At 35.3% G+C, this 23,120-nt stretch overlaps 1 protein-coding gene across 1 annotated transcript in view; it reads right to left on the minus strand.

The window, feature by feature from the left end:
• LOC149786168 (uncharacterized) overlaps positions 1-23,120 on the minus strand; it is a 50,194-nt gene that overhangs the window by 21,208 nt on the left and 5,866 nt on the right. The window contains exons 3-7 of the mRNA XM_089976521.1: positions 16,019-16,189; positions 14,689-14,780; positions 6,858-7,081; positions 5,931-6,181; positions 1,172-1,394 (exon numbers count right to left, since the gene is read on the minus strand). Coding sequence (XP_089832647.1) covers positions 1,172-1,394; positions 5,931-6,181; positions 6,858-7,081; positions 14,689-14,780; positions 16,019-16,189 — 961 coding nt within the window. The remainder of the gene's footprint in view (positions 1-1,171; positions 1,395-5,930; positions 6,182-6,857; positions 7,082-14,688; positions 14,781-16,018; positions 16,190-23,120) is intronic.

A 23,120-nucleotide genomic window follows, 5' to 3' on the forward strand; every position in this document is an offset into this window, starting at 1 on the left:
TACCCTTATTATGCCTTACTGCCCATGTATTAATAATTACCCATATCATTCATTACTGCCCATGTATTACCCTTATTATGCCTTACTGCCCATGTATTACCCTTATTACCCCTTAATGCCCATGTATTACCCTTATTATGCCTTACTGCCCATGTATTACCCTTATTACCCCTTAATGCCCATGTATTACCCTTATTATGCAATAATGCCCATGTATTACCTTTATTACACCTTAATGCCCATGTATTACCCTTAGTATGTCTTACTGCCCATGTATTACCCTTATTATGCCTTATTGCCTATGTATTACCCTTATTATGCTTTATTGCCCATACATTACCCTTATTATGCCTTACTGCCCATGTATTATCCTCATTATGCCTTACTGCCCATGTATTACCCTTATTATGCCTTACTGCCCATGTATTATCCTCATTATGCCTTACTGCCCATGTATTACCCTTATTATGCCTTACTCCCCATGTATTACCCTTATTATGCCTTATTGCCCATGTATTATCCTTATTATGCCTTATTGCCCATGTATTACCCTTATTATGCCTTGCCACAATCTAGACAAGTACATTACCAAGTCCGCTGTAACTGTCCCCATCCTTATTATGCCATTCCACAATCTGGACAAGTACTTAAACAAGTCTGTTGTAATTGTTTCTACCTGTATTATATCATGTCACAATCTGGACAACACATTACCAGGTCTGATGTGATATGACTGAAAAACTGTTAAAAGCTACAATAAAAATACAAATCACACACACCAAGACTGTTGTAATTGTCCTCACACTTATTATGCCACGCCACAATCTGGACAAGTACATTACCAAGTCAGTTGTAACTGTCCCCACCCTTATTATACCATGCCACAATCTGGAAAACTATATTACCAAATCTGTTCTAATCGTCCCCACCCTTATTTGCCACAATCTGGACAAGTACATTACCAAGTTTGTTCCACTTGTCCCAACCAATATGGTGTAGAAGTTGAGTATATGACATAGAGACAAGAAGATGGATGAATGTATGAATGGATGGATGGATGGAGGAATAGGATGGATGGATAGATGGAAAGATGGAAGAATAGGAAAGTATGGAGATAACAAATGTGTCACACTGAAATATACCTTTATACAAACAGCAGTGTAAGAAATACCTGTTCCCAAACAGACAACAACAAGTTGTGCTCCCTGGACAGCCTGAGCAATGGTGGATGGAAGGTATGTTTCACACCTGTTGTCTGTACATCCCGGAGCCAGGTTCACCTGCTGGGCTAATTTCTTCAGCCCCTGATAGGGGGTTGTGGAATACTGAGGGTCTATGTCTGCACTGTAGTCCCCGAAAAGTTGCACCAGATTGTCAGCCATGGGCCCTACAACCTGTAGAAAACAAAGTCATTCAAGATACAGACTCTCTGACAAGTATGTATGTGTACATGCTTGACAGAAAATCTAACCTTGTAAGATACACATGTTTGTTCCATATATATACTGTAGTTTATCTTATGCTGTGTCTGTCATAGTAAATATTTTAATATTTGTCTGCCTTTTATTATTTCATGTTGTGACATACAATAGCTAGTTTATAATGTGTCCAGAATACATGTACCAACATTAAATAAAGTTTCTTGTATCAAGATCCCAATGCTTTTGAAACAGTACAAATTCTTTATCATACCCCACCTCACCCATCAACTGCAGCCCAGCATCTGTATCATACCCCACCTCCCCATCAACCACAGCCCAGCATCTTTATCATACCCCACCTCCCCATCAATCACAGCCCAGCATCTTTATCATACTCCACCTCCCCATCAACCACAGCCCAGCATCTGTATCATACTCCACCTTCCCATCAACCACAGCCCAGCATCTTTATCATACCCGACCTCCCCATCAACAACAGCCCAGCATCTGTATCACACCCTGCCTCCCAATCAACCACAGCCCAGCATCTTTATCATACCCCACCTCCCCAACAACTTTAGACCAGCATCTTTTTATCATACCCCACCTCACATATCAACCACAGCGCATCATCTTTTTCATACCCCACCTCACCTATCAACCACAGCCCAGCATCTTTATCATACCCCACTTCCACATCAACCACAGCCCAGCATCATTATCATACCCCACCTTCCCATCAACCACAGCCCAGCATCTTTATCATACCCCACCTCCCAATCAACCACAGCCCAGCATCTTTATCATACCCCACCTCACAAATCAACCACAGCCCAACATCTTTATCATACCCCACCTCCCCATCAACTGCAGACCAGCATATTTTTATCATACCTCACCCATCAACCACAGCCCAGCATCTTTATCATACCCCACTTCCCCATCAACCACAGACCAGCATCTTTATCATACCCCATCTCCCCATCAATCACAGCCCAGCATCTTTATCATACCCCACCTCCCCATCAACTGCAGACCAGCATATTTTTATCATACCTCACCCATCAACCACAGCCCAGCATCTTTATCATACCCCACTTCCCCATCAACCACAGCCCAGCATCTTTATCATACCCCACCTCCCCATCAACAACAGCCCAGCATCTTTATCATACCCACTTCCCCATCAACCACAGACCAGCATCTTTATCATATCCCACCTCCCCATCAACTGCAGACCAGCATATTTTTATCATACCTCACCCATCTACCACAGCCCAGCATCTTTATCATACCCCACTTCCCCATCAACCACAGCCCAGAGATTGTAACTCAAACTCTGTTACATATTTAACATGTCTGTCAGCAATGACTGCATATCAAAACTTTTAATAGAAATATTTGAAATTGTCATTATAATTAAAACTTTAGAACATTTGACCTTTGGATAACCCCTTGTCACGGAATTGCATATATTTATCATTTGTTTATTATCTGGATTAAATACAAGTACTCAGGTTTTGTTTCAGTGTATGTTACTTGAGGACGGTTTATGTATATTATTTCAAAACGGTGAGTTCGGTTCATCCCATGCTGCATGAGCAAAGTGCTTATGATGGGAAAAGTGATATACCTTGGGTGCACAGGCCGTGTATGGCTACATGGCCTGTGTATAAATTACCTCATCGTAGAATTAAACATCACATTACGAGGAGTCTTGTCAGTGAGCAGTCCACTTTATGACGTGCGATCTCCAGCTGTAGAGCTGACTGATTGGTGATTGATTGATTGATGGCCAGTGACTGGTGAATGGTAACTGGTGAATGCTGAGTGTAGTGTTGAAGGAGTAAAGGAGGGATAGAGTGACAGTTATGCTCGATCTCTGTATATGTACCATACTAAAGGTGTTTAGCCGTGTTGCTAATTTGGGTTGTGTTATACCCCATGTGCTGCTGTCGGTGGGTGACGATGGTCCAAAGAAGATAAAGGTCATCACATGGTGAAGAACCAATGCTTCTGGACCAACGGGCCTGCAATGAACAAGAGATTCTATGGATCTTTAGGAAGACCAGTAGGGGCAGACCATTCGTGGTTGCTACATTACCATTCGACAGAGCGTTGGGGCTGAGAAGACCTTTCAGATTTGTGTTTGACTCTGCAAGATATATGTCCCAATGTTTCATATTTCACTATTTGAGTGAAAATTCATCACATTCACTATCTGAATGAAAACATGTCATATTTCATTATTTGAGTGAACTATATCATTTTTGTGTGGAAATTGTCAATGTTTATGTATTATCATTTTTTCCATTGTTTGTGTGGAATCAGATTGAATCATTAATCAGTGTATCTTTTTGATAGTTAAGGTTTTTTCTTGCATACAGTTCACATTTCATTTCAATTGCAATACATTATCAGGTTCATGCATACTTTGTTAAATATACAATATTTGGATTTTGCTGGTGCATGAACATAGTCTTTTTCATTGAATCTTTTCATAAATAAACATTGTATTTTCATCACCATCAAAAGTGTTTGTTACAATCCAACCCCAACCCAGTTACCTTGTTACACCCCTCACGGGGATCTCCAGGGAAGAAGCAAAAGAAAATGTTCTCTTTCACATTCTTATCAAATGCACCTACATGTACAATCAAGTTTTGGGAATTTCAACTCAGTGATTTAGAGAGAAAAAGAGCAATGAAAAGGACAACAGTCAGATAAGCTGACAGAAGGATGGATTGATAAACAAGTGTCAGAGAAACTTAGCTACATGTAAAAACTTAATGATGATCTTTACATTAACACCAATTACAACACTAACAGAAAAGTTATTACTGTGATAAGCAGAACTTTAATGATGCTTCATGACTGTATGTGCAACAATAACTTCACTGAATGCAAAAACTTAATGCTGACATCTACACTAATGACAATGCCATCAGAAAATAAATAACAGTCTTCGAAAACATTGTTGACATCTACACTAATGACAATGTCATCAGAAAATAAATAACAGTGTCTTCAAAAACTTATTGTTGACATCTACACTAATGACAATGCCATCAGAAAATAAATAACAGTGTCTTCAAAAACTTATAGTTGACATCTACACTAATCACAATGCCATCAGAAAATAAATAAGTGTCTTCAAAAACTTATTGTTGACATCTACACTAATGACAATGTCATCAGAAAATAAATAACAGTGTCTTCAAAAACTTATTGTTGACATCTACACTAATGACAATGTCATCAGAAAATAAATAACAGTGTCTTCAAAAACTTATTGTTGACATCTACACTAATGACAATGTCATCAGAAAATAAATAAGTGTCTTCAAAAACTTAATGTTGTCATCTACACTAATGACAATGTCATCAGAAAATAAATAAGTGTCTTCAAAAACTTAATGTTGTCATCTACACTAATGACAATGTCATCAGAAAATAAATAAGTGTCTTCAAAAACTTATTGTTGACATCTACACTAATGACAATGCCATCAGAAAATAAATAACAATGTCTTGCATGTCATTCCCATCATTTGCATGGGTGTGATAACAAGTGTGTGTGTGTGTGTGTGTGTGTGTGTGTGTGTGTGTGTGTGTGTGTGTGTGAGATTCAGATTTTTAACATAGCTTTAAAACAAATTCAGTCATATTGCTGTAATGTCTGCAGTGTGGCACTTTATACTGATGTCTAGCACTGGGGCATTATGCCGCAGACATGTAGCATCAAGTCTCATTATCCTGCTAAAACCATTTTTATAAGTCTTTGGTATGACTTGGCCAGGGTTCAAACTTGTGTCCTTTTGCATTCAAGGCAGATGCTCAAACCACTTAGGCCACCAAAGCAGTCCGTGATGATAAGAGTAATGTCAGTAAGTGTACATATGCATGAATGGCGTATCACAATGGAATTTCTCACTTGGAATTTGATTGTCTGATAAGCAGAACCAATAACAAATATAAAAAACACCATACAACTCTCTGTGGTTTTCTCAACCAGAACCTGTATATAGTCACTGCAGCTATATAGGTAAAACCAGTTATAATGTGATGCTTGGGGTCAAAAGAATAACATCGCTATATAAGCGGGATTGCATTATTAAAATTTTTCAAAAAACTTCCCCATAGAAAATGTGCATTGAAATTTTGATGTCATCAGTTTTAACTAACCTCTTGATCATATATCACAATATGTTTTAGAAAAATTCGGAAGTTAAGGCAACATTAAATGCAGTTCTGGGATAAAAAATGTTAGGGAAATGAATAATTGGCTTTTCCGAGAGCATGTATTAAGGATGTTAAAAAACGAGGTCACCTTAAAAAACAAAATGGAAGCCATGCTGCCATTGCATCATAAGCAGAACTGCATTATAATGAATCGCGTTATAATGGGTTTTATCTGTATTATGGATACAAGCATAAAACTGTGTGAGGGTCCTTATAAATGCACATAAATGTAAATTCTTGGAACAAAAGCCTATATACCGGTACCTACCGCAATTGTGCTGAAATATTTTGGCAAAGGAAGAATGTTGTAATCATTTTTCAGCAGGACATAAGATTTCATGGCTGCTGTAAGTGCAAGTTTTCTATGCTCAAGGCTCTGGACAACAGAAAGGTTTAACTGCGAGTATGGGTTCATGGATGGTGGGTCGAACTCTCCCAGCCTCATTCTAGTATAGAAAAGAGGCTTTACTCTTTCTCTGACCAGTTCCTCTGAAACCTTCCCTTGCTTGACAGCATCAACTAAGCAACAACAAAAAATATCCTTTTCATATAACATATCATACATGCAACAACTTTTTCTTGGCTTTATGAAATTCAATTTGAAAGTATACATTTATGTTGGATAAAGCTCTATATATATATACCTGATAAACCTAAATTGCAAGAAAAAGGACAACTATAGATTCATCCTTTAAATAGACTTGTACAATACTTTTAGAAAATATCAGTTTTACAATGAATTAATGCCATGTAACGTCACCATACATTGCATTAAAATAGCTGAGGAAATTATAGTACTTTCCATATGTGCATGCCTGTGTGCTTTATTACATGCCTGTGTGCTTTAGTGCATGCCTGTGTGCTTTATTATATGCCTGTATGCTTTATTACATGCCTGTATCCTTGAGTACTAGTTTTACCCACAATACCTTGCAGAAAGTTAACCTGCATGGCCTTCAAAATAGCTCATTTGTGCAGAAGCTTTAGCATTAACCATCATCAAGTACAAAATTCATTTGTTTGCTTAAAATAACAGCTTTCATGCTGTTATAGTTTATAGTTATACTTTATAATTTAGTGAAGTATTTTTGCTGAACTTTTGATGGGTGTACCTATTACACCATGCTGAAACTGACCTAAGATTAGGTTAATGCAATCTTATCTCCCCTTATCTCCACTATGAAAATGAACTCACCAATATAATCATACACTGATTTCTGTTCACCTGAGAAATCAAGGTTTGTTCCTGCTTTGAGACAGGCAGCTGCTGTGTCGATAGGCGTCTTGAGGTACTTGTGTGCTGTAATAATTAACTCGACAGCCCCCAGGTCACTTACAACATAACCTGTGAAATTCCATTCATTTCGAAGAATGTCTGTCAGAATCCTATCATTAGCACATGCGGGAATTCCATTGATGCTGAGTTATTGATTGAATAGAGAAAATGAAACAATATCAATATTTGGTATGAGTGAGGACAAATGTTTATAAACTGACTTTCCAAAAAAATTGTATATAATACTGTGTAAGTACTAAACAATGAATAATACATTTCCTTCTAAAATCATACAGCACTGCACTGTTGGAAAAATTTTATTTGAAAAATTATGCCTGAAATGGCATCTGACATAAAGAAAGCATGACTGTTTCATAGTAAAAAATGATTATAATGTCCAGCAGTTTCTTGTGATGATGCCAACAAACTATCTGAGGAAAGCATTACTGTTCCATGTTCAACAAGGGATATAACGTCCAGCAGTTTCCTGCACTAATTGCAACAAGATAACAGCAGAAAATACTACTGTTTAATGGTCAAAAAGAAAATTAATGCCCAGCAGTTTTCTAAAATAATGCTATAATGCTAACAAGCTTAGTGGGGGAAAGAAATATTTTTCATGGTCAAAAAGGGATAATGTCCAGCGGTTTTCTACAATAATGCCAACAAGCTAGCACAGGAAAGCATTAGTGTTTCAAGATTACAACTCTACATAATGATGACAGAATTTACATAAGATGCAAAACAATCTCATTAGATATCTGGATATACAAAATCTGACATGCCAATAATATGTTTGCATAACTCTGTGGGAGCAAAGATTGAAGGATGAATATAAGTAAATTGAAAATGCTTCTTTGGATTTAGCAGCTGTTGTAAAACGTAGGTGTCAGCATAAAGTACAATAAATTGCTGTAACAGCTATAATTATGTAATTAACAGTATATTATGATTCCAGTCAATTGCAACTTCTGTCAACCTCTTGCACAATATGAACAAATTACCAACTACCGTAATTCATGTAAATATTCCTATAAGTGAATACATACAAATCATATTCTTTTTTAAACAAATTTTTCATACATATCATATTATCAAACAAGAGGCCTAAAGAAATGGGTCTCATATTGCACACCTAGTGACAATGTTAATTTTCGAATGCTAATTCATACATAAATGAAAATGTTGAATGGAAAAGGAAATGTCTGGAGAACTTAATTGCTACACTGTCTATTGGTATTGCCAGACCAGCTATAAAGAAGATTAAAATACAGAAGTTATGTTCTTAATTTGCTTGTATTTTCTTGTAGAAAAAAATACAACAGACACAACATGGCAAATAATTTTAATTTTTATTCATTAATGTGCATTTAACCGTGAGAGATTTTTTTGCTGATCAAAAACATGCAGAAAATATTAAATACACTTTCTTGGCATGAAAAGGCCATCATTCATGCAACCAGCATGGGGCTCTGGATGTCCCCCCTGCTTACTGGGGATATGCTCCAGTTCATAGCTTACAAACTGTTTATCGCCCCACCCTTTTAAAGAATATATACACTTATTCTGGACTACAAAGGGAGCTAATTCATGCAGTCAGCATGGATTCCTGGTTCAGATATTATCCCCTCAAAGTCATTATTTGAAAATTGCTGACATCCCCACCCACAGTAGCCATAGTGATTCAGTGGTTAAGGGGACGCTCACCGTTATTATGTACTTTTGAGAGAGTGACGTATGTAAGGTGAAGTTGTTTGCATTTAAAACATGCACAATGGAGAGAATGTTGGCATACCTCTATGCTACATTAATGTAATGTGGATGATATTTCTTTGGATATTGTACTTTTTGAAATTGTACATGATTTAAACACACTGCTAACTAAAATGACTGCTCCCTTGTGCAATAAAATCAGCCTGAATTAGTCTGAAGTACACTATCAATAGCAGCCATTAAGATAGGGAAAATGAATTTTGCCAGACTAGACAATACCAGCTTCTGAAAGTGCAATGAATGAATTACCAAATATATAAAATATAAAAAAAAGTTATCAGCTCTTTTTTATACAATTTACCTCTGAAGTTCAGGAAGTGAAAATTACCAAGTGGAGCTAGCACTTTTTTGAAAGGTGCACATCTGGAGTAAGGCCAAGCTGTATACTCTATAACCCATATTACATCCATCAATCATACACCAAAATAAAGGGAATTAAAGGTTCTTTGAATTATACCTAACATATACAAGGTCTTTTTTAAATAGCCAGTATAACCAGTGAGGAACGCTGGGGAAATTCCTTTTCTTTAAAATCCTAACCCTATGCAAAATACGAAACTGTGGGGTGCCACCTATGGCAATAGATCCATTGCCAGAAGGATGTAAATTCAATTCCCACCAATGATTGATCTGGACTGGCTACTGAATTTCTCAGGATTGTTTTGAAAGACAATGCATTTATTAGCTCTAAGTAATTAAAATTTTTAAAAGTTCTGGGAGAAGAGCAAACTGGGTTATTTTTAAAACATATTAAAACATAACAAAAACAAATATATGTTTTAAATAACTTGTGACTAATGGCACTGGCTCTATGCAAATGTCAAAATAATGCATATACATGTAATAACATAACAAGCCTGACCATTTACCTGAAAAGATGGCAACTTAATGTAGGAATGTACAGTCTCAAAATCAAAATGAAATTATGTTGCAACTTATATTGCATCTTCCAGGTGTTTTAAATGCAGAAAAGGTGGCCTATATTTGATATAAGAATGTATTTATGTCATTTTCTATACAACAAATTATGATTCTGATGTCTTCCAGAGGATGACCATTTGAATATTTTCACCCACCAAATCTGAATGTCAAGTCACAATTGCAACAATAATACATCTAGTTGCAACTTGGAATCCTGAACATTCTCTACAGCTGCAAAACCATCAGCCAATCAAATGCAATATCACATCAAAAGTATGCAAAGGTCTCACTCCTATTACAAATGATCGGATATCTTGATTATGTAGCCCATTTATATAGTTTTATAACAAAAACAGAGTTGCTGAAGAGATGAGATCAGCCACTCATATTCAAAATCACCTCATTAATAATGTGGAGCTCTCCTTATTGCATTCTTCTAAGATCTTGATGACATAAACCCACATACCAAGTTTGATCGAAACTGAATCATACTATATGGCTTCCAGAGAGGTAACAATAGTTCAGTCAATCGCGTGCAAGATCACCACATAATACACAAGCAAATCTTGCTCATCACTAAGCTGATCCAAGAAAAAAATATGGTCTCCACAGCAGTAAAAATTTCTGCCAATCATATGTAGCATTATTTCAGTCACATGTATGGACATTACCTATTATCAAACCTGTCTGAGAAACTGATACCACACAAAAGTCATGTATTACAAAGGACCTCAAAAGAAAGAGAATTTTCATTGACCCAATATTTAGCATGCAAATGAACAAAAAATACAACTATTATACAAATTTACATTTATAATATTAAAATACACACATCATCTCATTGCATTCTTCTGAGGTCTTGATGACATAAACTCATATACCAAGTTTGATAAAAACTGAATCATACTATATGGCTTCCAGAGAGTCAGTCAATCGTGTGCAAGATAATAATCTTGCTCATCACTAAGCTGATCCAAGAATGAATAAATATGGTCTCCACAGCAGTAAAAATTTCTGCCAGTCATATGTAGCATTATTTCAGTCACATGTATGGATATTACCTATTATCAAACCTGTCTGAGAAATTGATACCACACAAAAGTCATGTATTACAAAAGACAGGTCAGGTCAGGAGTTTTGACCTCAAAAGAAGGAGGATTTTCATTGACCCAATATTTAGCATTGCAAATGGACAAAAATTACATCTATTATACAAATTTACATTTATAATATTAAAATACACAGATGATCTCATCAAGTTTTTATATTATCAAACAAGAGGCCTAAATACATTTCCTTTTCCACTCAAGTCCTCTCACAGTAACGTGTTGCCATTCATACTCTCCCTGCATGTACCACATGCAGTTTTAGCATTCCTTGGAACATTAATGGATTATAAAGGTGGTAGTCTTCATCAATGTTGATCTTAACACTTAGGAGATGATGCACTCTTACTGGATCCAGGTTTCCTCTGGAGTCAGTCTGAATTTTCCTCAGAATGGAAAATGTCCTTTCAGTGTCTGCATTGGAATGTGGCAATATCAAGACAACTTTACTGTTTGCACCAAGAAGTTTCAACCTCTTTGTGCATATGGGTAGATTCAGATTGCTGACTGCCAGCCAGAACTGCTCAAGACTGGTACTCTCTGGGTCTAATGCTGTTTTAATGTCAGTAAGATTTTCCACATGAAGCACAAAACATTGTACCATTACACTATTTGTAACTTCAATTTGCAGACACCTTTGTTATCCCAGGCATTACATATTACAATGGCAGTTAGTGACACCTACTTTAGCTTGGTTTAGATTCATGTTTATGAAGGATTTAATTAGGTTCAGTAATGTTTATATCAGTTTTTGCAATGTGGTCATTCATAATAGTGTCAAACTCAGATTTGCCTAAAAATCATGATAGCTGATTGCATTCAGAAGATGGTCACTCACGAGGTAGAACGTTTGGCTATAAAGTTGGCATGTCTTTGCACGTCTAATGTTATCCACAGTTGATGCAGATTCCATAAACAAAGATTTCAGCGATGGTATATTTGTTGCACTTAATTTACTTTTATGTGATTAAAAGCAATTCAAATTCTGCAACATGTTTGATGTCATTCTTGCCACCATAACAGACTTTACAATCTTTTTAATAAGAGCAGATTGCATATTCATGTCCCTTTGAATGTGATTGCAACCACTGAAATTTCCATTTCCAACTATTATTTGATTTTGTGATATTTTGGTTGCTTGGTTTTTGTTATTTTGACATTGTCATGCTCGACATCTTGACAAACTTTAAATAATTAAATCAAACTGACCCTTTAGATCATGAGTAATCCAACTATAATCAACTGACATCTTTAATCCTGTTCAAATTACTTCTGATCATGCATAGGATAGACGCTTACCCATCTTGACAACTTTAAGTACCGAAGCAGAACATACCTCACAGACAGAATCAAACTAATCTTAATTGTTATGCTGATAGAGCTCTTCAGTAACCAACCATAATCAATTAAGGTCTTTAATTCTATCAAATTTTTACTGTTCACATGCAGTATAATCCAACTCCACAAACTTTAAGTAATGAAAGCCAGTGGTGGCAAACCCTGCATATCCGCTGGAAGATTATCTCATTAATATGCATAAATCTTACATATTATCGAGCTAGACCATGATCTTGATGACATAAGCCAATATTTCAAGTTTGATCCAAATCAGATGAAAAACACAGCTTCCAGGATTGTAACAAACTCAGTTAATCAGATGCAAGATCACATCCTTAATATGCACAGACTTTGCTCATTATTGAACTTGTACAAGATCTTATGAACCAGGCTCATTTTTCAAGTTTGAAAAACATCCCTTCCAAAGTGCTAACAAGCAGTTGTTCATGGATGTTTGTTGAACACATTGTCATACCAAAAGCTCACATGGCCTTATTACCAAAATGGCATGAAAAACTAACCAAGTCATCCTACAAGTTTTAATGTGCATTTGTCTACCTCAAATGGAGGTACAGAGATACAGAACTGGCAAGAGGCAACTATAATGATGGCAACCTATTTACGATGCAATGTGTCCTGAGATAATTTTCGGTCTGAGATCTTAGACTTTTTAAAGTGTGATGAATATACAAAAAAAATATGACTTTATTTCAAGCATTTTGTTTGGGTTTTTTTGTCTTTATTTTCATTTTGTTTGCTTTTCTGAGAGTATTTGCAGACTTTCATACTTTGTCTTTTGCCTTATGGTATATATTTAGTCCTGGTTGGATGGGTTTAACTTCCTAAGGATTTTGGCAAGGTTTTTACTCACCTAGCTTTTGTTTGGCACTAAATAGCCAAGACATTTGGTGATGTGCCTAAACATCTACACATACATACATTGTTATGTATATATATATATATTGTGTTTAAATTTTATCCATGATTACAGACTATATGGGTCATTTGTAAACAGCATATTATGTAGTCAACTTTTATCCATGATTGTAGATTATAATTTAACATGATCATTTGTAAACAACATATTTACTTGGATCTGAGTTCAGAACCTTGGTTTTCCCTTGTAAAAACCCTGGTCCACAAGATGTTTGTTAGGTTGGTTGCTAAAATGTAAGTGAACAGACCTGACTTTATGAAATTGATGGAGATTTCCACTAGAAATGACTTAAGTGTTGTGTCATAAGTCAGGTAAGTCAGGTGACACTCTGTTTATGAAGAAGACCAAGCGACAATTATTCATTTCTATTTTAATATCAGTCCTTCTAGAATCAATTTTAGATGTGCTCATTATGTAATTTGAGAGGAATTATTTATTTAAATTATTCATTGTAATTACAAAGTGCTCATTGACATTTTGGACTAAAATACTATTTGGGGATTATTGTGTATTTATTCCAAGACATTCTGGATTATATCACTGTGATAATAAAGACTATTAGTATATCAGCATATTCAAAACTATTGGTAAGTCAGGACTTTCAAGGCCTGGAATTAATTCTGAACACTCAATACTTTGGACTTGTGATAATAGAACTTTTAGGATATTTTGTTTTGATTTGCAATACTGTAAGTTCCTTGTAAATGTTCACTTTGTATTAAAAGAAGAAAAAGATATTTATAGAATTTTACTTAAACTTGTTTGTTTTGCTTTTTCTATTAGTTAGTTTAAGACCACAGAGTCATAACAACATACATACATACATACACACACACACACACACACACACACACACACACATAAATACATACCTCAAAAGTTTTCTCAAAACTGAAAACAAGGTTTTGTCGTTAAATCTATAAGTCAAAAATAGCATTTTGCTACAGTTTTTGTCTATACCATTTTTGCTTACTAACCTTTATTTGCCACTAAATAACCAGGAGTGTGCTGATATGCCTATACACAATGTATAAGTATTCATACCTCAAATGTTTTTTTGTTTTTTTGGCAAAAGTGTCCTAAACGAGGATTTTGCCAATATAGTACAATTTCCACATCAAGTACTGGAAGTCACTTAAAATAATTCATTAAACAATAACATAGACCCAAACTAGCCACCACATTATGTTACTACAGATCTAGGTCAATAACGTTTGCAGTTTGTTTGACATTATACATGAGCCAACATAATAAGACCGAAACAAAAATGTGTGTTCCCGGTCAGCTGACTGTCCTTGTTTTTTGTTACTGACCCTATCACTCCCCCTGACCTTCCTTGGGGTTAAAAAGAAAAGTTACAAAACAATTTCCCAAAATTGATTTGTGCATCTAATTGAGCTGGTTTAGCCCAGTACTTGACTCAAGCTGAGGTGCTTAGTACATTATATATGCTAATTATTATAATATAATTTTTTTTAAAAATAACCTATCCTAATTTTAAAAGCAGTGCAATAGGAAACACAAATATTGGAGGGAGAGGCCTTATACAGAAAGCACATAATACTAATGGGAGGCAAGATCAAATGTAAAATACATCAGAATTATGTGGTTTTGATGAGTTAAAAACATAACATATGATCTGATGTCCTGTATTCTGATACATCTCAGCTCTTACCTGTTATAACTGCACATGAAGCTGTACGTTCCTGCTTTAACACATGCTCGATGAGCAGGTAGGTAAGTCAGTCTGAGGTCTCTCTCTGTTACCTTGAGAAGAGTAATATTAAAATATTTTTGTACTTTAGTAATGTTATATTTCTTCAAATTATTCCTCAGAAAAATAGTTGAAAATATTCCAAAATTGATCATAAAAGCAATTTACATAAAAAATGTACTAAACTGAACATTATTTGTCTTTAACAATGGCAGTAATAGCTCCACTGAATGAGACCAGGCCAGTATCCACATGACCAAGGATAGTTTACTGCATTTGAATGAGTAACTGAGGATGAAAATCCTATTACAATATTTGACTGTTGTTGTTGTTGTGGTGGGGTTTAATGCCATATTTCAGCACACGATAGGCTATGCATGGCAGCCAGTATTAATGGTGGAGGAAGAACCTGGGAAAACCCCGGGAAGAACCACCGACCCACAAGAAGCTACTGGCGAGCTTTCTCACATACTCACGTTAGCTGAATCTTAGACTCAAACCCACGCAGACATTAGTGAGATGGCAGTGATCCGTAACGGAGAGCGCTTTAGACCACTCGGCCACTTGGGGCCCCCGCAATATTTGACTGAGCCACAAGTCTAATACTGCACTGGGTCTACTATCAATTAAATGAATTCAGTAAAGGTATGGGTTTTAAATAAACTTAATGTTCTGAAACTATTATTTACTTAACAAACTTACCATCACACTGATCTCTAACCTTCAGATTCTGAAACCTTTTGGATATATTACTACCATAAGTACAAGCCAGCCATAGAGTTTGGTCAAGGAAATTACTCTAGAACAAAATTTATTCTGCTAAACCCATTGTTTGGCACAATGACCTTCACCTTTTGACTCCAAAATCAGCAAGCTTCATCCATATTTTATGTTCAAGCCCTCCACAAACCGTGGTCAATGTATGGTCTACAATTAAAGTTACAATGCAAAACATCATTTTTTTCTCTTTCAGTCACAATGACTTTTAGTTTTTGACTCAAAATCAATAGGTTTCTTTTCTACCAAATGTGTAAGTCATGAGCAAACAGGCATGAAGGTACATAGTGGATTACAAAGTTATGACAGTTGATCTTTTGACCCTGAAATAGATAGGGTTCTTCCATACTCCAAGTGTAAGCCATCCACAAAATTTGATACTTGTAAATATTGGACAAACTGAGTTATTGTGTGAAAACAAAATTGGTAATTGGCAGAAGGAAGGACAAACATCATAACATAATATACAATATGGTTCACATTTTGGTGGACATGCAAAAAGTTAAACAATTACTTTGGCATCAAAGGTGAATCTGGAGACAGGAATGGTATCAGGGCCACCATGGACAGCAATGACTTTACATCCAGAGCTGGTCAGCAGGTACCGGGAATGATTTCCCTGAAGACCCTGGACATGGCTAGTTGCAATCACACCTGTCATGTAGGGGTCCTCACCATACACCTCCTGAATGAACAAGAGGCAGGTAATTAAATCTAAGTACATGTAGTGGTACCCACCATACACATCCTGAATGAACAAGAGGCTGGTAATTAAATCTAAGTACATGTAGTGGTACCCACCATACACATCCTGAATGAACAAGAGGCTGGTAATTAAATCTAAGTACATGTAGAAGTCCTCACCATACAACTCCTGAATGAACAAGAGGCAGGTAATTAAATCTAAAAACATGTAGGGGTCCTCACCATGCACCTTCTTAATGAACAAAAGGCAGATAATTAAATCTAAGTATTATCAAATTATAATCCATCGGTGAACTAATGTTAAAATTCAATGTCCCCTAAAGTAATGACAAAGTTTGAGAACATATTTTGGAATGGAATTCTTACTGTTGTTATGTATATTTTATTTAATTGTTTGTTAGTTAGTTATATTCTAATTTTATTTATTACATGCTATTATAATGAAACATTGTCTGTTGGACTTGACCTTGTCCAAAGTTTTGTTTATTTCTGCTTGACCCAAGTTGATTTATTTTTATTTTATTCATTGTAAACAGCTAATACATAGCTAAATTAGTTTCTATATGTATGGGTTTAAAATAAGTATTAATATTAATAGAAGAAGTAAATATGTTTATTTGGAATTTCCTAAGTGAATTATATATAACTGAGGCTATTGTTTTGTAAACATCAGGATCATTCTAGAAGGTTATGTTCCATTAGGTAATGATTTTTTAGATAATGCTAATTGTGACCTGAGGTCAAGTAGAGAACTATACATGTATATTGTAACTGAAAGGATTTTAACATCTATCAATTTCAAGTTGTATATTATATGTTGTGACCAGTAGTTTTGGGCTGGAATCTTTTTTGTTCAAATGATTGAAATCAAGTGATTATTTTCTCTGGAAATACAAAAGTGCTCTGATAAAATTATTGGATAGAGACATTCACTGAAATTTATAGTGTATTCAAACCTGTAATTATATTTATGTGATTCCACAAAAAGACTGCAGGCACATCAACACACAAGGAGCTATAACAGACATGTCATCACCATCAGTTTTTAGATTTATTCGGGACTTTTAGTGAATTATATTCAGAAATTAATATTACTAGGACTTGTGTCTGTATTTCTTGGATTATTTGGGGATTTAATTTGCAATACCATAAGTTCTTTTTTCTCATTTTCACTTTGTATTCTAAGGAAATAAATTATTTGTTAAACTGTACAAAGCTTGTTGTCTTTCATTCTTTTCTGTTACTTATTGTAAGAGCATTGACTTGTAACACTATGTACTTCAACAATACAGAAATGCAAAATGTATTAAAACAATCCATACAAAATGAAGGCAAAGGTTACTGAACAAAGTAATAGTGCATTCAACCAAAGCTGGGAATATTAATTTCCATCAGACAAAACAAAAACCACAGCACTCTTCTGGGATATTTCAAGGGTCCTCAGAGGCAAAATATACACCATAATCCTAAAGTAAATGGGCCCCAATCACAATATTAAAAAAATCAAAGGTATAGTTTTATTATATCACAACATCTGCCAAAATTCCCATCATTGGTCAAACATACATCACTGGTTGTATTTAATTTGTAGTTAACTCCTGCTTGTTTGATACAAGAATCAAATTCTGAATGACCTTTAAATAAAATCATTCCCATTTGTGGTAACGTATAAAAGTTACTGTCAAATAAACATGCTGAAAAATGAGGCTTGAGTGTATTGCAGGAAATTATTTGTGTTAAAAAGCCACTAGTCTCAGGAGTTACTCTACTTTTTCTTCTGGCAGTGTATGATTTTGTTCTAGTTTGCAACTGATACAAACAAATAAATAATATGAATATTGTTAAAAATCATCTAGCATACAATATTTTCATTGCATATTGGATATTACATGCAATCCAAATGCATCAGTAAGTTCAGAGATCATTTATGCTAAAGAGAGGCTCTGAATATAGATTGCAAAAATTTTGAACTCAGTCATTTTTTTATGACAGTGTAGTTTCAAAGTGCATGTAATGTAAATCATGAACATCAATTAAAACTGTTACACTGACCTAAAAAATACCAACCTAGCTCATTTCCTCTGAGAAAATACTCCATCGATATAAGGTATCTCAGCATGACATGAACTGTAATAAGGCAGGTAAAGGTATAAATCCCACTATATCAGGTAACGGTAATACTGTGTATAATATATTCTAGATAACTCATTGTACAGTACAGTACTCATTCACTAAAAGTACCTCAGTATAAAGCAAACCCATTATAAGGTAGGTAGTCACGGATACCTTAAATCAGGTAATATTAATACTATGAACGATGTACCCTAGTGTAACTCACTGAACAGTACAATACTCCCTCACTATAAGACATCTCAATGCAAGGTGAACCCTTTATAAGGCATGGATCATACTATGATATTCAATAATAAAATTTATGTACATAATACTTCAGTATATGACAACCTTATCTATAAGGTGACACATTTGATATGGATACCATGAAGACAATTTTAGTGAGGAAGAAATGAATACATACATACATACATACATACATACACACATACATACATACATACATACATACATACATACATACATACATACATACATACATACAGACATACATACATACAATAGTGCACAAGACACTGATTTAAAAAAACTGAGTGAAACTAATGTAGTGTGAAATAATGATCACAGTTACCTATTTTTGGAAAGATGATGCCATACACACATAAGTTCATAACCCAATAAGTAATAGTGCACGAGAAACCAACCTGATAGCATAACTTAATCAAATTCATTAATGCATGGAATGGCTGTCACAGTGACCTACTGTTGATTTATTATGCAGTGCTCAACATAATGTAATGACAAACAGAAGCCACAATGCAAAGATTAACCTAACGTATACCTTAAATGAAACTGTATTCTCAAACAGTTCACAATAAATTAAAAAATAAATGGTAAATTTTTAAAATATATAGTAAAATTGTAAAATAAATAGTACAATAAATTATAAATTTCATACAAAGTAATTGACAATATCTGTTTCATTATATTTAAGCACAGAAAAAAAGTTTAAATACATATTCAAGCAAGTCATAAAACAAAACCTTAAACACAAAGTTTAACTTATCATCTATACATTAAAAACCTTACAAACTTTAACCTCAGATGTTTAAGCACCAATTGCAAAAAACAACTATAATGATATAGAACATAACCAACAGCTATGTTCTAGTCAATACAGAAGTGAAATGTAAATGCATAATTCATGTTTAGAATGCCATAAACAAAAAACTTATACACAAACTTTGTATACATAAAGCTAAAACAACAACCTCGTGAAGAAAAGTTGAAGACATTGTAATTAAGGCTCCTCTCACAATTTTTAAGGTCTGAATGGATAACAAAAGCTCATTTTCATATCTTTTACAATGTGACTTGATTATTAGTTTCTTAACCCAATGGATGCTTCTGACTTTCATTAATCAAATGCTGAGCAGCAATCCCCTGACTTACAATATAGATGCATCTCCAAGAGTGTTTGAGCAACTTGAAATCTCATAACTGAAAATTTTGGGTTTCACTGCCTTTATTTTTCATTTGAAAAATGTGTAATTCAATTAATTTTATACCTTTCATTTTATCAATTTACAAATCCCAATATTTTTGTTTTAGTTCATGTAAGTCCATATTGTTTAAGTCAGCAGATACCTAAGAGATCTCGGAAACGCTTAATTACGCATATTTGGATGCCAATTTTTTATCTGGGACGCAGAAAATCACTGAGGCGGGAGTCCTCCGTACACATGTAATAGGTGTGCAGCAAAATTCAAAGACTTGCTAGTCCTGCTTCAGCCACCTGCTTTGTGGGAAAATGTGTTGATCAATTAGCTGTGCTGATTTTTACAATGACAGAATTCAGTGACTGAAAGACCCCTTGATGTACATACATGTTGCCATTAAAAGAGTACATAAAAAAGAACATGATGCAATAGCTGGGCAGCTAGTTCAAAGGACTGACTGGCAACCGGGTGGAGAAATGTACTTATATTTACAGTGATTGAATTCAGAGTCAGAAAGACCCAGAGATGTACATGCGGTCATTTATAAAAGTACATCAAATAAACAACTTTAGCTTTTGTTATTGTGTTCATTTCCGAATGTATCGGAATAAGCAGTGCACATGATCTCAGAATCAAGACATGTTGAGACTTAGACAAAATGCCATTCATAAATTTGGATAAGTATTTTGGGGTTAAACAGCAAACTTACAAAGATTCTAACAATATTCAGAGGGGCCCCGAGTGGCCGAGTGGTCTAAAGCGCTCTTCGTTACGGATCACTGCCATCTCACCTCTGTCTGCGGCGGTTCGAGTCTAAGATTCAGCCGATGTGGGCATGTGAGAAAGCTTGCCAGTAGCTTCTCGTGGGTCGGTGGTTCTTTCCGGGGTTTTCCGGGTTCTTCCTCCACCATTAATACTGGCCGCCATGTATAGCCTATCGTGCTGAAAAATGGCGTTAAACACCACAACAACAACAACAACAACAATATTCAGAAGAGTGCTAAAGCTGCTAGAATTGATAGTTCGGATAGGACAGAAGCTAAGTCTAAGAAAGTGTGTGATGCCTAGCTTAGTGCTTGGAATAAGTCTGTCCTTGGATTGACAAAATTCAGTATCACTCTGATGGATGAACAAAAGCTATTTAAGAAGTACAGTCAAACCCACTTATCTCGACCTCGGTTATCTCGACAACCCGCTTATGTCGAGCGTTTTGGTCCGGTCCCGAAAAAATTCTTCTTTGTTATGCTATTTTTTACCCGCTTATCTCGACCTCTGTTAAGTCGATAACCCGGTTATGTCGGGCATAAGTTTCGGTCCGAAGTAACATGTGGACCCGCTTAATTCGACGAAATGCAACTTTTTAACGTCAATCTCACAGAAATTGTACAAGAAATAGTCAGCAAAAGCGATCGATTTGTAGAAAATATGAAGTAATATCAGTCTGCTTTTGTTTACTCTGGTGCTGATCTGTAACGAACGATTCAAAAGCACTTACGTTTTCATACATATGCTCGGCACCGTCGACACTTGCCACAAACAATTTCATTTTTTTAATGCATTCAGCCATTTCACTGTAGCTTGGGATAGTGATAGGCTGATCATCATCATCATCATCATCATCTTGCTTGCATGATTGTATCTGCTTCGTTGTCACCGATTGGATTATTTCCTCATCAGTAAGTTCACCATAGGCATTGGCATCATCATCCACGTGAACATAATTAGAAAATTCATCCCGAGCAATGCCTATGGAGTCCGCAATCTCATCAGCCATCGCTTCAAGACCTATTTCTGATTGAGGCTCTTTAATTTCTTGTGCAATTAAACACTGCTGGTGAAATTCTTCATCAGAAATTTCCAGAAAAATACAATGGAACCAGCAGTTTTGAATGGTTTTCGGCGATACACTGTTCCAAGCTGCACGGGCATACATGATGGCGTCTAGCAGAGTTGGTTTATAGGATCGCTTTTCCTCATTTGCACTCACAGTCAATGTACATGTACATGTACATGTATTTTCAAAAACATTTATTGATCTTTATCTGCGAGATACTGTCATATATTAACCTGGATATAATACAATCTTGGTTATTTTGCACCTAACACCGCGTTATGCGTGAATGGCGGGTGCCTGAAAGCAATCGGTGGATGTTTCTCTCTCACTCTCTCGTTTGTGATTTTCTTTGATCCATTTTTCAATCTGATAACATATTCAAACCTCTGAGTACAACCAAACATGATTTGTTTTTCAATATTCACATCAATTATAAAAATGCGTCGTGTGTTATCTGACATAAGTGATGCACACTACAGTAATGGATGCATACGCTACATGTGATATATGGAGTTCATAGATATATTTTTTCTTTAATAAATTACTTATGATGATAAAAAAGGAATAAATGATAACAACACCAGGTTAGTTCATTTCATTTTATTATCAATTAAGCGTTTTGTTTATTTTATTGTAACATGCAGTGGGAGGGGATTCCAGTAAACACCAGCAAGAGACAGGAGTAATGCTCAAGGACATTTTTAAAATTACCGGTTTTTATGAACCCGGATATCTCGGGACCCGGTTATGTCGACGATTTTTTTACACCCCCGACGTAATCGAGATAACCGGGTTTGACTGTACATTGATTGACCATACTTTTTATTTTTGCCCCTCGCCTTAGCCCAGTTAGTTCAAGTGTTGTAGCGAAATGTATTCATCAAGACATCAGTAGCTTGGTGGCCTAGTTTTTATATCATTTACGTTGACAAGCAAACTCTTGCCCATTCACAAGCATATGTTTTGATAGCTGACTGACCATTAACCCTTTTCCGAGTAAGGTAGCAACTATCAATTTCCTGCATGATATCCTTTGATGATAAAACATACAAACATGTGTTTTAAGATTAGAATTGGTGATCTGGATATATATTAACTGCCTCATGTACACTATTTCATCATAAAATTAGTTTGAAACTGAAAGTGAACCAGTAGGCCTAATGGGAAATAATGGCGGACTTTGCTCAGTCTGGGATGTACCAGTTTATTAGATTGTCTGTTTTCATAAATCATTGGGCAAATATTTTCAGAAAAAATATATACAAATCATTGAAAGCAAAGCCAAGGTATTATTTTATTAAAGATTTAACTTTAAAATGCAAATTATGTAGGTCAGAAACATATGGACAATGCTATGTTGTGGAATTCGCAAGATACGCTTTAAGGTCTAAGCTGTTTTCTGACTTGACACATATTTGCAAAAATACGGGAAAAGAACAGCAAATGAGATTCTATTTAACCATTGAATAAAATTACTACAAGGTAGTAGACAAATAAATAAACCA

Source organism: Sinohyriopsis cumingii, chromosome 12, assembly GCF_028554795.1.
Source record: "Sinohyriopsis cumingii isolate HCF-2022 chromosome 12, ASM2855479v2, whole genome shotgun sequence".
In the NCBI taxonomy this organism is placed as follows: Eukaryota; Metazoa; Mollusca; class Bivalvia; order Unionida; family Unionidae; genus Sinohyriopsis; species Sinohyriopsis cumingii.